Below are 15,388 nucleotides of genomic sequence, written 5' to 3'. Positions count from 1 at the left end.
TCTCCAACCCGGCGCCCTCCGGATGAATTCGCAGGAGGAGAAAATCGGAATAGATTCCTGGAAAGGGCTTAGAGGACATCTAGTCGGGCACACACACACACCCCCAGGAAGCCAACAGATGCAACTTCGGTGAAGAAAAGCGTTGCCCATCCTTGGAATGTTCCACCTGGGGCTGGCCTGAGCTTCAGAGGACGAGGAAGGCCAACCTTTGGGGCCTTCTGAATTGGCTGCCTCCGGAGGGGGAGGCTCAGGGACGGCAGGACCAGGCTGTCCCGGGGCGGCGCTTGCACGGGGCACCCAGGAATCCCAGGCTGTGGGCCACACTCCGCGGAAGGAGCCACCCAGCTGCCACGCTGCAGCTCAACCTGCCTTCTGGAAAGAGCCAGGGATCGGGAGGAGGCACCAGAGGCCCAGGGAAACATGTCCTCCTGGCCGTGGACTTCCAGTTGGGGCCAAAGCACATTCCCAACGGAAGACCCGTTCAGGAGTTTACGCTTCCCTCTGTGCCATGTAGGGCTGACTCCCACTGGTCTAGGGCAGCCACCTCCATTTCACATTCACTGTGACATTCAGAGCCTATTTCTACCTGTTGCCGGACTGGATTTAGGACAACTTGCCATGCCAACTTGCCGCAGGACAATCTATGTGGGATAACTTGCTATGATGTTATCTTCCAGTTTCTTCTACAGTTGCAAGAAAAAGTATGTGAACCCTTTGGGATTACGTGGAGTTTTGCATGAATTGGCCATAAAATGCGCTCTAAACGTCATGTAAGTCACAACAATAGAAAAACACTGTCTGCTTAAAATAATACTACACAAACATTAGCTGTTGTCGTGTTTTAATTGAACATAAGATGGAAACATTCACAGTGCAGGGTGGGAAAAGTATGTGAACCCATAGCCTAATGACTTCTCCAAGAGCTAATTGGAGCCAGGAGTGAGCCAACCTTGACTCCAACCAGTGTGATGATATTGGATGTGTTGCTGACAGCTGTCCTGCCCTTTAAAAACACACACCTGTTTTGGGTTTACTGGTCTCAAGAAGCACTGTCTGATGTGAACCATGCCTCGCAGAAAAGAGCTCTCAGACCTACGATCAAGAATTGTTGACTTGCATGAAGCTGGAAAGGGTTACAAAAGTATCTCCAAAAGCCTTGATGTTCATGTGTCCACGGTAAGACAGACTGTCTACAAATGGAGAAAGTTTAGCACTTGCTACTCTCCCTAGGCGTGGTCGTCCTGTAAAAACGACTGCAAGAGCACAGCGCATAATGCTTAATGAGGTAAAGAAGAATCCTAGAGTGTCAGCTAAAGACCTACAGAAATCTCTGGCACATGCTAACATTTTGTTGACACATCTACAATAAGGAAAACATTAAACAAGAATGGAGTACATGGGAGGACACCACAGAGGAAGCCATTGCTGTCCAAAAAAAAATTGCAGCACGTTTGAAGTTTGCAAAAAGCACCTGGATGTTCCACAGCACTACTGGCAAAATATACTGTGGACAGATAAAACCAAAATTGAGTTGTTTGGGAAAAACACACAACACTATGTGTGGAGAAAAAAAGGCACAGCACACCAACATCAAAACCTCACCCCACTGTAAAACATGGCGGAGGGAGCATCATGGTTTGGGCTGCTTTGCTGCCTCAGGGCCTGGACGGATTATTGTCATTGATGGGAAAATGAATTCCAGTTTATCAGGACATTTTGCAGGAAAACGTACGACCATCTGTCTGCCAACTGAAGCTCCGCAGAGGATGGGTGATGCAACAGGACAATGACCCAAAGCATACAAGTAATTCAACAAAACAATGGCTTCAACAGAACAGAATATGCCTTCTGGAGTGGCCCAGAGTCCTGACCTCAACCCGATTGAAATGCTGTGGCATGACCTTAAGAAAGCGATTCACACCAGACATCCCAAGAATATTGCTACACTGAAACAGTTTTGTGAAGAGGAGTGGTCCAGAATTACTCCAGATCATTGTGCAGGTCTGATCTGCAACTACAGGAAACGTTTGGTTGAGGTTATTGCTGCCAAAGGAGGGTCAACCAGTTATTAAGTCCAAAGGTTCACATACTTTTTCCACCCTGCACTGTGAATGTTTCCATCTTATGTTCAAAACATGACAACAGCTAATGTTTGTGTAGTATTATTTTAAGCAGACTGTGTTTTTCTATTGTTGTGACTTACATGATGTTTAGAGCGCATTTTATGGCCAATTCATGCAAAACTCCACATAATCCCAAAGGGTTCACATACTTTTTCTTGCAACTGTATATTATTTCCATTTTTGTCAATGGAAATAATGATAAATAATATTTATCAAGTTGAATTATCCCGGGTGGAATTGTACCATAGTGTGCCAGGCTAAGCACAGGCAGTGATATCTTACAAGCATCGTGGCAAAAGCTGTCTCCTATGAGCAGCTGGGCACGGGAGGGCCTGGGTCAGAGAAACAACTGCCAATGCACTGGAGGGGGGTGGCTTCTTCTGCCTCTTGCCTAGGTGTCAAGGATGCCTGGTTGGGCCCAATCCTGGCTTCCCGTGGCTTCATTTCCCAACAGGATGCCTGGAATGGGCAGCTCGGCAGTGGCCTTGCAGGGGCATCTCATCCAACACCTTCACTGGAGCAATCAGGGAAGTAGATCTGCTGCCAAATCTCCAGGCTGATTACAAGGTGGCTTTCAAAAGTCCTTACAGATTGGCCCCCGCTACAATTTCTATTCCTGCTATGGTTTTTCTCTTTAATTTGAAGGAATCTGAAGTAACCTTTGTTGTTATTTGCAGCAGCTTATGCTGCCTCTAAGGACCCACAGGTGAGCGATGATGTTACCTAGTCAAGTAATGAAAGATCAGCCAGCAAGCAAACGAGCCCAGAGAGCACCAAAGACTCTGCGCTTCAACCCTGAGCTCTGTGTATTCTTTTCTATGGAAAACGAGGATGACAGGCCTTTGGCCACACTTCTCCAAGGCTGATGCAAACACTCTTGTTTTCCACCAAGGAGCCCCCATCTCTCCACCCGTCACTCTGCTTCCACTTTTCTGGATGTATGTTTGTATGGAATTGTTAAGAAAAAATTGCAGAATATATAATCACTATATTCTAAAATACATATTAAGGCAGGAATTGTCACTTAGATTCACTCAAGAATACAATTCTTCTCTATTTTTAATTGCACTTTCCTGAATCTGGGTTAAATAGAAGTTTGCTCCTGCAAGTTTCTTGGAGTAAATGTAAAACAAACATATCCAGTGGATGAACAGGTAAACATCTAGTAGTCAGGGTGACAGACCTCAGGAAGGGACAGCAAATCAAGGCCAGGCAAAACAAGCAGAGATTGGCCCTCTTTTCAAGTGAAGTGTTTCTAGCCCCAACTGGACAGAACCCCTCCTCAACACATTAGTTTCCCTTAAAAGATGTAGGTCCGTTAGCTGAATTTTTATGAGACAACTCCTGCGGATGTGCAAGCGACAGGATGATTGCGAGTTCTGCAGAAAACGCACAGACACGTAGAGTGAAGCTTCCCAAGAAATTCTCTTTCCATAGGAAAATAAATAGGACAGATGTATTTGCACTGGGACTGACGGCACCCGGGAGCTTTGCTTCCTACTGTTAGTTTTGCAAAGGCACTGCTTGAAGAGGTACCCTAAGCTGGGTCTCTTGACCGCCACAAGACAAAAATTGTTTGTATCCTTTTTACAGGCACTTCTGTTGCTAAGTGAGACAGTTGTTAAGTGAATTTCACCCCATTTCACAATCTTCCTTGCCATAATTGTTAAGTGAATCACTGTAGTTGTTAAGTTAGTAACACAGCTGTGAAGTGAATCTGGCTCCCCCACTGACTTTGCTTGTCAGAAGGCCGCAAAAGGGGATCGTGTGACCCTGGGACACTGCAACCGTCATGAGTCAGTTGTCAAGTGTCTGAATTTTGATCATGTGACCATGGAGATGCTGCAACAGTCGCCAAGTATGAAAAATAGTTGTAGGTCACTTATTTTAGTGCTGTTTTAACTCTGAACAGTCACCAAATGAATGGCTGTAACCTATTCCCCTCATGCTTTGTCTGATCCCTAGGGCAGGGGTAGGCAACCTCGGCTCTTTTATGACTCGTGGACTTCAACTCCCAGAATTCCTCAGTCAGCTGACTCAGGAATTCTGGGAGTTGAAGTCCACGAGTCATAAAAGAGCCGAGGTTGCCTACCCCTGCCCTAGGGCAAACAGCTGATGAAAAGGCCGAAGTTCTGAGAGGGCACAAACCTTGCAAAGTGTCCCATCGCTCTAGCAGTCTATATTACGATACACTTGACTACACAAATAAGGGCTGCTTCAACCAGCCTGAGCTACAGATAGTATTTGTATTTATAACATAAGGAATTTATAAATGTAAATCATGGCTTTTAAAAAAACTTGCAGACCACAAAGGCAAGAGAGAAACGGCCACAGCTCAGACTACTTTGAGAACCTGAGGAACGAACGCTTTTCCTTCTAACACCCATGACAGAAAATCCACAAACAGCCTCAAGCTGGGAACCAGAGTGGGACTGTCTGCCAAACTCAGCTAAATGCTTTAGCTTTTAAAGGAGGTGAACAATAACACATTCCTCTTAAATCCCCAGGCAAAATCTCAGGCCTGAACCAGACTTTCCCTTCGGAGGAGGCTCAGAGGAAGGAAAACACAAGTTTGTACATAGAGATTTATTGGTTCCAGTGAATCGTACAAATGGATCTGACCTGATGTCAATGCCAACATATCATTACTGGGATATGGAATGTAAACAGATGCTTCAAATAGAAACAGTCTAACTGCATCATTTAAAATTAAATATCTGACAATGTAATAAAGAAAAAAATTCTGCATTTAGGCATGGTGACAAAAATGTGTGAATTTAGGTTTATGAAGTCACCAGAATCACACAATATAATCTCCCCCAAAAGTGGGGTTGAACTAAAGGGCTCAAAAGAGACCCAATGGGAGGGGGAGGGGAAGAAACCGAAAGGAGCATCTCACACACCCACCCACAGGGAGAGGATTGCACCCCAAGGGCTCCAAAGCAGGGCTGGGCATGTGCAAATGCTACAGCGCAGGTTTGTTGCAGACCAATCCTGAGCATGGCCCAGTTTCTGCTTCCAGAATCCCTCACTGCTTTGTTTATGGAAACCCCTCCTCTTTGCTTCTTCACATATTCAAACCTGCTGTAATCAAAGCAATTCTAAATTTGACATTGATGGGAATGGCCCTGTTGGCTTTTTTTAGCAATAAGAACATGCCTCACTAGAAAAAAGCTCTTGTTCCGTCTCAAAGAACAACTTTTCTTCAAGCTCAGGCTGGCAGTTCCCTACAAGGGAAAAAAGTAACTGGGTTCCCCTCAATGGCTGCCTGTTTTGAATGGGTCTTGATGCCGATTAACTTGACTGACTCAATTCATTACCAAGACTTCTTGTTTGTGGGGGGTGAAGGGCCCAAACCACAGGAGGGGTGGCCTCCCCGTGCACAGGTCTGCACTTGCTAATGATCTGACAAGGGCCTGTTTCTACGCAGACAGGCTATATCCCAGTGCACACGAGAGGGGACAAAACAAAGGTGACCCAATGGGAGGTTAGGAAAGGCAGATTGGGAAACTGCAGAATCATCCTAGAGTCAGTCATGCAGACCTTTGGACACCCTCGGATCCATGTAAATCTTACACAGCCATTGGGATCAGGACTTTGGTAATACACAAAGAAAGTTGGGATAGCCACAAGTGCTGAAGAGAGAGGGCAGCTAAGCCTTAACTCTCTTCAAGATGAGGCTTCTGCTGAACAGAGAGGGGCTGGGTTCATCCCTTCCTTAGGTGACAGAAGGGCGTGTTTGTATTTGTAAACCTCTGGAATTACCCGTCGTTACCCAAACTTCATCGTGTGGCTGTGAGGCTACTGGAGAGCACAGGGCTGTCAGAGCCAGGCTGGGATTGCTCCTTCACAACTGGGTCTGAGGAGATAAAGAGAGGAGAGTTGCTGGAAACCCAAAGGGCCGGTTGTAACGCACCAGACTCTGCTTTGGGGTATTTTATTTTTATTTATTTTAATTCCATTTATATCCCACCCTTCTCCGAAGACTCAGGGCGGCTTACAAGCTTAGCAGTAGCCTTCATTCTATGTATATGCCTGCTTGTTAGGGCTTTCACACACACCCCAAGCGGCATTATTACAAAGTCAGCTTAATTGCCCCCAACATTTCCCCAACATTTCCAGCCTGGAACCCCAGGAGACACTACCAGCAAGACTTATCCAATGCAAACATTTCCTCCCCGCACTTCTGCCCGGAGACTTAGTGCACCTGGCAATTTTGTGGGGAAATGATGCCCTTCACCAGTACTTCTTTCAGGTAGCTCAATGGGCACATAACAGTGTTCATTCTGTAATTTTCAATGTTTAGCAGACTGACTGAAACAATGTCCTGGCAGGGGCAACTATATTTTCACAATGCTCTTGTGGTCTTCTGCACTTCCCCATTCTCCTTCTGCTTGCTACCTTTGCATTTTCAGCTAGCCATTAGTGGCAAGGAATTGTTGATGTGAACCAGTGTCTCACCAAACGAGCCCAAGCAACTTGGCAAGGGAGCTTCCAACAGAAGCTTAACTCCTCAGTCCAAACAGGCTCACTGGCCTATTTCCCACTGGTGCCTGGGCCTTTCTGCTTTCTCCTGATGCTGTTCCTGGAAAGAATTGTCTCGGAGGTTGTCGCTGCCTTTTAAATCTATAGATGCTTTAGCGACTGTCCTATTCTTGATTTGTACTATAATGCATGTAGCAGGAAAAATCTGAAACCTTTCAGTTATGAGAACAGATACTCCAAAACCCAAACACATTTAAATAAACATAATCAAACCAAACATTTTTAGCCCTTTCAGAACATCTTATATTTTCAAAGATTGGGACTGAGTCCTAAACTCTAAAAAATGTCTTCCAAACAGTTTTTCATCTAAATTTACCCATATCCCATGGATAATTATTTTTAAGAAAAGCAGCCCCATCTCTCTGCTACAACAGCCTCTGGAGGCACTTTAGTAATCAATGCCTAAGATAAATCGGTTTTGCAAAATATCAATGTGGAAGATTTTCTGAAAATACTCCCACATAGCAAAGAAATTGAAGTTTCCAAAGAAAAGCCATGGATAGCCAGCATTTTTGATAAAGGAAGGATAAATCAGGCCTCTGCATTTCCATACCTCCCCCCAAAACTTACAGAAATAGGGGTGTTCCATGGCTTCTTTGGCCGTCAACCTCTGCTGATGGTCATATCGCAGGAGTTTGTCCAGAAGGTCCAAGACTTCTGGGCTGACCAGGTGTCTGTTTTCACTATGGATGAAATTCTCCCAGCGCTTCCGCGAGTGCCTGGAAGAAGAGGGGGGAAGCCGGGGGGGGGGGGGAAGGCAGATCTCAGCAATGCAGTTGGCAAGTCAGGTCCTTTTGCAAAGAGGTTTTTTTTCTTTTTTTGCATTGCCACAATATAAAATTTTCTTGGCAGAATCACAGAAATAATTTAGTTGTTTCTTGCAATATTTTTGTGGTATTCATTTAAAACTAGATTTTTAACTAGCCAACAAACCTAATATGTATTCTGGAAAGTATATTGTTCACTTCTCAAGCTTCTTGTGGTAAACACAAAATATCTGTTAAATATGAACTATCTTCTATATTGCGGAAATCAAATGTGATATTCCTAAAGGGAAAAACCACATTACAGTAAAACCACAATAATTTTTAAAAAGGCAAAACTAACCACATATTATCCTAACGTGTCTGATAAAAGCTAAAAGGCCTTCTAATAACTTTGTTAACAGGAGTCCGAAAATGATCTATATCAAAGGAATATGACAACAAAACAGGTAACTTCTGGGCTACTACTGAATTTTTCAATACTACCTTGGAAAGCTAGAGTGAATGTGGGTTACAAGATAAAGATTCTGTGTCTCTCTTCAAGCTCCAATTCAAAACATAAATTGAAACCTGAACTGCAACCGCAATGATCTAAGATTTTTCATTAATTTTAGGTTTCCGTGAGAATTTTAAATACTAAACGTAATGCTTGCAAAAATTATCCAGTTGCTAAGAAGCAGGAGAGCAGGAGTTCTAGTCCTGCCTTGGGCACAAAGCCAGTCTCTCTCTCTCAACCCTACGAAGAAGGCAATGGCAAACCCTTCTGAAAACCTTGCTGAAAAAATTGCAGGGATTTGTCCAGTCAGTTTCTGAGAATTGGACACAAATGAACAGAAAAGGAAAAAAATCAGCACCATACACTCGTATTAGTTTCATATTATCCATACATCCAGAAATATTGAAATCTGGAGCCCTAATTCCCTTAAAAAACTGCAGGGCCAAATTCTGGGGGATTCAATCAACCATCTATAGACCTCCACAAACACCTTGAGGCATTTACTGGCATCCCAAAGTAAGCAATGCGGTTAAGATAATCACAGCCTGCCACTAAATTAAAACCTCATGAAACCGGAAGAGGAAAAAGAACTTGAGCACTGGAATTCCACAGACGACTGAACTGGCCACACAGTATTTGGAAGCCCCCCCACAAGAAGGGAAGGCTGCACCTACTCAGAAAGAGGTCAAAAGGTCTGCCTGCCAGGAAAATCCAACTCGCTTGGTGTCATCCTTCATACTGAGGGTCCCAGTCTGGGTAACACAAGAGAAAAATATGCCACGATAAACTTACTGTCCCAAGATATCATTGAAGTGGGGGTCCAGTTCTATGTGGTACTTCTTCAGATAACCATATAATTCATCTGTACCCAGAACCTTTGCGATGCGAACCAGCTGTAACAGAGGATAAATGTGTAGCACCAGAAAAACAAATAACAGACCCCACTCTGCTCTTCCACGGGGAGGCCAACAGAATCCGGAAGGGCCAATGACCTGTTTTCTTGGGCCAACACTGTCAGTACAACTTGAAACTGTACAACTTTTGCATTCAGGGTTTTTTCTCTTTCTCCAGTAAGCTGGATGGTTCTGGAAGTTATTCTCACACATAGGGAAGGGCTTCAGCCTGAGTATGGTCTATGGAGAAATATGCTCCCGGGTTCAAGCCTCACCATCTCCATTAAAAAGAAGCTACTCTAAGGTGGCGCTTGGTAAACAAACATCCCTTCTAAGAATCACCAGCTTACTCAACAAGGCTTGTCAAAACGTGTTAGCAGAAGCCTGGCTCCTTAAGCCCAAGGAGTGGCCTAGCCTGAGTCTTCTTGACTGTTGCTTTGTCAGGAGCATAACAATGACAGTTAAGACTTTCATATCACCAACAACACTGGATTTTTAAAAAAATCTTGCAGGCATAGAATATCTGAATGCAGCGACGAGAGAATTCTAAAATAAATTCCAGTACGTAATTGTGGTTTAAAATACAATAAGCTAAATTTGTGGAGTTTGTCTTTAAAAGGAACAAAAACAAGTATCAAGCTCAACTACCCACATTAAAATACTTTGCAGCTGATCAGTGATCTGTTTTAGAAAGATAATGTTCTTCATAATACACAAAGTATTTCAAAATGAATGTGGGTTCTGTCTAATTATAAATGGTTTGTGTGTTGTTATTAATTTGATATAACTTTGAAAGTCTTATTGCGTAATGAATGTTTGTTGGGTTCTTATTTCAGGTTGCTGTACTACTCATTTTCTTCATTTGAACGAAGGCTCACGATGCAAAACTACAAGAATAAATTTTTTACTTTAACAGCTCTATTGACATTTTTAGAGCTATGGCAATTTAGCAGTAGTAATAAGTTGACGGGGAATGTATGAAAGGGGCTTCAAATGACCAGGATAGGCCTGGAAGCCACTAGAAGCCTAGAACATTCTGATCTCCAACGCCTAGCCAAGGATAGTCCTTTCTTCAGAGTCAGACTCTCCCCTGCAGTAGGCCTCAGCCTCCATGCCTCAGGTCCGGCTCTGACCAAAAGCCCCCACATGGTGCGGGCAGCTCCAGACGAAGAACAAAGGGGAAGCATCTGCCGTTTCCTTGCCTGCCAACGTGCCTGTCCTAAGAATCCAGTCCTTTTAATCATCCCACAATTTTGTGCTCCCCCAAAAGGTGTGTCACAATGCAGTGTAGAACACACACTGAGGTGGCAACTCAATATATTTTCAAATATTCTGAGTCGCCCCTCAAACCTCTCGTTTACTTCCTCGCCATAAAGCGAGTCACCTTTTTCAGGCTGTTCCAGCACCATTCAGGACGTTCCATGGCAAAAGCAGCCCCAGGAGATGCGCTCCAGAAGCCCCGAAAAAAAAACCACTCGTTACAGCTTCTGGGCGCCACTTGCAGCATCCCCAGCAGAGCTGCCGTTAGTTCTGCCAAAGGCTGCTGGTCACCCCACATGCCAAGAGCCTCGCCTGACTCAGAGATTGTCTGGTTTTGATCTCCACTAAAACGTGCAGCAAACCTCGGAGGCCGGGGCCTCCTTTGGGCAGCAAAAGGCAGATGCTGGAGATCCCAGCTGCTCTTGCCCCACCGTTTCTCACCTGGTCATAGTTGTCCTGACCGTGAAAAAAGGGCTCTTTCCGGAAGATCATGCTGGCCAGCATACAGCCTAAGCTCCACATGTCTAAACTATAGTCGTACATCTGGGGAGTAGAGGAAACAGCAGAAACAAAACTATGAAAATGCACGCTAACGTCTACTCCGTCTTCTTTATTTTCAGCTAAAGTTTAAAACACACCATTATCACCTTTTATATAAGAGTTTTGTTCCAGCACCAGGGAAGGAAGGGAGCGGTTTCAAAAATGAATTCTAGCGAGGGCTTCCGCTTCTCCCTCCAGGCTGTGTGTTAGCTGAATGGACGGCCACACCGGCTTCCAAGAGGCGCTCGATGCAGATCAGGAACACACGGCACATAGTCGGCTTTGGCCCCAGCCAGTCAGGGCCAGTTGCCTCTTCTGTGCTAATATTACTCCCTAATTTCCTTTTCCTTTGTCTGTGCTTCTACCCAGATCTACCCAAAGTGCAGGGATGATGCTCCCTCTGCAAAGCTTCTGAACCTCAGGAAGTGCGCTCGGAATTGCCACCTAACGGGGCAAAAAGGACTCTGCGCTCCAGTGAACAGGGAACCGACTCTTGTATCTTTAAGGCCCGTGTTTTGCTTTCTTCACCACCCAGTGTTGTTAAGACCTCTTTTGGCAACCCGGTATTTCCTGCACACCTAGGAGGAGTCCGGGGCCAGATAGTTTCTAATGGTCCAAATGTGTTGCCAAAAGCGTCCCTCTTCACAATGCTGGTCATTGATTTGGACAGAGAGCTGGTCTTTCCATTTCTATCACGCTGAAAAAGACCCAAAGTTCCAGCCTAAGGGACCCAGCAAGGCAGTCTGGGCTGGGGCTCTCACATCTGTAGCACAACTACATGATACTCAATGGTTTCCCAAATATTTCTAAAAATAACCTAAGCACCTGGGATCTAAACGATACTAGTTGGGGGAGGAGAAGGCTCCTCCTCTCTAACCTGCACTGTGTCTTCTCCATGATCTCATGAGTTGTTGTCTCCTATTTTTAATTTACTTTAAAATTTCATTTCTTTATATATTTGTGGCAAACCCCGCTAACCCTTTTTTCTGTGGGGAAGAGTGGAAAGTAGCACTGGCACACATCAGTTTCTCAGAGCGAGACCCAAAGTGGAGGGCAAATCTTACTTGGTAGTCCACAAGAAGCTCTGGCCCTTTGAAGTACCTGGAAGCTACCCGGACATTGTATTCCTGAGCTGGATGGTAGAATTCTGCTAAGCCCCAGTCGATCAGCCGCAACTGTGAACGGACAAAACAGTCAGCTACTGAACACACTCTGGCAAACCAGCTCCATTATGCCTGTCTACTCAGCCTTATAAATTTAGCCCCGTACTGCCAGTCTGTTTGAGAATTGCTGGACGATTCACGTACTAACATAACTCATCAGACTCACGTGAAGAAAGTTCATTGTTAGAAAAGAGTGACCAGATGCCTGTGGGGACAAAGCCGAAAGGCTCCCACCAGCTTCTATCCACAAAGCCAACTGCAAGGGGAAAGCCTCTGCAAGCTGGGCTTCCCAGCTCATTCTCCAGGATCTCCTCTTAAGGACGCAAAACCAGATGCACCAAACATTCACCTGGCAGGAAGGGGGGGAGCCCATTTCCCTGGCCCAATTCAGCTTTAGACTAGAGGATCAAGACCCGGAAAGGAAAGGGAAGGCGCCAAGCAGAGCCAGAAGACCTGCTGGGGAAGCGGAGGGATGGCTGGGCCCTAAGGAGAACAGGGATCGATGGGCCGGTTGGCCCATGGATGAAAATCTGGCCATCTGAGGGCCTCACAGACTTGCAGAACCACAGGGCTAGAAGCGACCTTGGAGGTCTTCCAATCCAAACCCAAGGCAGGAATCCTCACACCATCTTGGAGAAATGCTTGTCCAATCTTTTCTTAAAAACCTGCAACAATGGAGCACCCACCACTCTGGGAGGGAAGCTGTTTCACTGCTTCATAGTTCTCATGTTAAGAAATTTCTCCTTCCAACTTTTGACAAGAGGAAGCACTAACAGCAGACTGCAACCGGAGAATCCCCAATTGCTATTTCTGTCCCTTCCAGCTGCCTAGTTCAGTGGAGGCCCAACTGGCTAAAACATTCAGGACTGGTAACTTATGCAGACCTGTTGCTAGATCTTTTTGGCCTTTCCTGGGTCCCACTGGCTTTCAGTAAACAATGGGATACGAATCAAAATGATGATGATGAGGAGCAGGAGGAGGAATATATGACTGTGTGTGATGAAATATTCTCCCAGAGTATGCTTTCATATTCTTAACTGGTTTATTGTTTTTATGGATTTATTTTAGTTGGCTGTTCTTATATGTCTGGCATCTCATTTTTTGTTAATTTTATGTTCATCTTCCCCTTCTCTTGCTAATTATATTTTTTAAAGTTTGTGGTTTGACTTATTTTATTCCACAATTTTTTTTAACAGCTTTTTCTGAAGAGTAAAACAGAGAACTGACTGTGGTGGGGATAAGTAGAAGCTGATTTTCTATACTGCAGTCTTCTAGTATGGTAAGCAGCTCCTCTGCCTCCCACATTTCCACATAAAACAGAGGGGGGAAAACCAGGCAGATGAGTATGGAATTTGTGCCGTCTGAGCACAGCTCAGAACTCCCAGGCATGAACCTGCTCGGGAAGAGGTGCAACAGGCAACCTCGTGCTTGGGCGGCTCAACTTTCAGATCTCCTCTCTGTAGGGATTCTCCCTCCAGTTCCCAGCTCACTCAGCTCTAAAAGCCAAGGAACCTTTCAAAGCAAGAGCCATTGGTGTGGCTGCCCAAGATGACGCTGTAGCACTTAAGCATGTGAAGTCTTTGGGGTGGTTACCTCAATACAAATCAGCCTCCCAATTAGAAAAATGTTTAACTACTTGCATGCCTCAACATCTCAGAGCTTTTTCTAGAGCCCATTTCGAATAAATGGACTCCATGTAAGACATAGGTGGTTTCATGGAGTTCTAGTTTAGGAAAGACTGTGCATTTCTGGAGCACCAACACATAATTCTTGACTGCAAATTGTATTCCACAGGAAAGGCTGCTTACTTAGATTCTTATTTAGACTCTTGTTTAGGCTGCTTACTTAAGAGTATTATAAAAGAAAAGACTATGGGTGACATGATAGCAGCCTTCCAGTATTTGAGAGGCTGCCACAAAGAAGAGGGGGACAACTTATTCTCCAAAGCACCAGAGGGCAGGACAAGAAACTATGGATGGAAACTAATGAAGCCGAGAAGCAATCTGGAATTAAGGAGAAACCTCCTAAGAGAGAGAACAATTAATTGGTGGAACGGCTTGCCTTCAGAAGTTGAAGGTGGAGGTTTTTAAGAAAAGACTGGATAGCCACTTGTCTGGAATGGTATAGGGTCTCCTGCTTGAGCAGGGGGTTGGACTAGAAGACCTCCAAGGTCCCTTCCAGCTTTATTCTGACTCTGATTCTTATTTAAAAACTAAAAAATATTGGAACATTCAAGAGAAACTGTTTTACTTTTGTGGGGAAGGATATTTTGAAAAGGACAAAATATTTAGATCAGACTGCAGTTAAATGTCCAAAGGATGCTTCAATCACTTTAGGAAAAACAAAAACAAAAAACTGTAGGGGTGATGACTTACTATGAACATATCCTCCTCCTTTCTTTCTATCTTATACCTTTATTAGTTTTACATAATTGATACGGTTAAATAACGTAATCAATAAAGATTCTATTCCTTAAGATATTTGTGCCACCCCTCTCTGATGGATAGGGATGGGAGGAGGATGGGAGCCCTCCGATGCCTTTCGGAAGCGTTACCTTTTTTTGTTGATGGTCTATCATGACGTTATGAGGCTTGACGTCTCTGTGCATGATCCCCATGCTGTGGCAGTAATCCAAGGCCTGGAAAGACATTTTCCTTAGAAATTACGCTAGTAATGCTGCCCAACTCCAAATGGCTTTGAGCCATGAAAATACTAAAAACAAAATATTAAAAAATCCAAATACAAAAAGAAGTCAAAAATATTTTTTTTAAAAAAACTTGAAAGCACAGTGGTTAACCTGGAAGGCCCAACCAAGCACCAGCCCCACTCACATAGGCCTTCCCAAAGGAGTCAGCAGCCAGTTCAAGTCCAGTTCAAGACTGGGAAGTCCCCTTCAGCAGCTGCTCTCCAAAGGCCATTCGGAAAGGCTGCAGAAGCGAGGGGGAGCCCTGCAACTCTCCAGGCCCAGCCTGCCTTCCCCAGTTTGGATCTGCTCCCTGCCAGATGGCTCGTCTTTCCCCCTTCTTCTCCCATCCCTTTCTTTAGGACGATGCCTGGTTAGACATCTAGTTCCAACGCTTTCAAGAAATAATAATCTTTTGGCTCCTGAAAGAGTAACAATGGGCCAATGTTGCCAATGAACCAACCAAAAGCTTTAGTCCCACGTGCGTTAAATTCTGATTCTGCAACGTTTTGGATCTCAACCAACATTCGCATGCCATTAATGCTGAGGCAAAGACATCTGTGATGTTCTCAAGCCTGACTGCAAACCTCCCTATTTCTTTTCTCTTTATTTTTGGAGAAAATTTTAAAAAGTGATTTGTGATCACTACACAGTTCCCCATCTGAGAAAACTTAAATTTAGGTACCGTGAATGTCTTAGTAAATAGCTGGTCCCTCATTGTAAACTGCTCAAAGAACTTCAGCTACTAGACAGTTTAAAATTTCTAATAATTGAAATCATGAACACTCACCTTGAGCAATTCATACATATAAAACCGAATATCAAAATCCGTTAGAATTTGGTACAGTTGCTGAAAGAGACACAAGAAAAGACAACAACGGTCAGGTTTGTGGCTCCATGTCATTTTACATCTTCTGTCCT

At 44.4% G+C, this 15,388-nt stretch overlaps 1 protein-coding gene across 1 annotated transcript in view; it reads right to left on the bottom strand.

Moving 5' to 3' along the window:
• Window positions 1–4,700: 4,700 nt before the first annotated feature.
• The window catches only part of CSNK2A2 (casein kinase 2 alpha 2), a 28,272-nt gene continuing 17,584 nt past the window's right edge, over window positions 4,701–15,388 (bottom strand). The window contains exons 5-11 of the mRNA XM_081335557.1: window positions 15,258–15,317; window positions 14,339–14,422; window positions 11,686–11,796; window positions 10,523–10,624; window positions 8,721–8,821; window positions 7,239–7,387; window positions 4,701–5,982 (exon numbers count right to left, since the gene is read on the bottom strand). Coding sequence (XP_081191683.1) covers window positions 5,906–5,982; window positions 7,239–7,387; window positions 8,721–8,821; window positions 10,523–10,624; window positions 11,686–11,796; window positions 14,339–14,422; window positions 15,258–15,317 — 684 coding nt within the window. The 3' untranslated portion in view covers window positions 4,701–5,905. The remainder of the gene's footprint in view (window positions 5,983–7,238; window positions 7,388–8,720; window positions 8,822–10,522; window positions 10,625–11,685; window positions 11,797–14,338; window positions 14,423–15,257; window positions 15,318–15,388) is intronic.

This window comes from Vipera berus (genome assembly GCF_964194415.1).
Source record: "Vipera berus genome assembly, chromosome: 10".
NCBI classification, from domain to species: Eukaryota; Metazoa; Chordata; class Lepidosauria; order Squamata; family Viperidae; genus Vipera; species Vipera berus.
The sequence above is the reverse complement of the archived record's forward strand: the minus strand, read 5'-3'. Positions and strand labels throughout refer to the sequence as shown.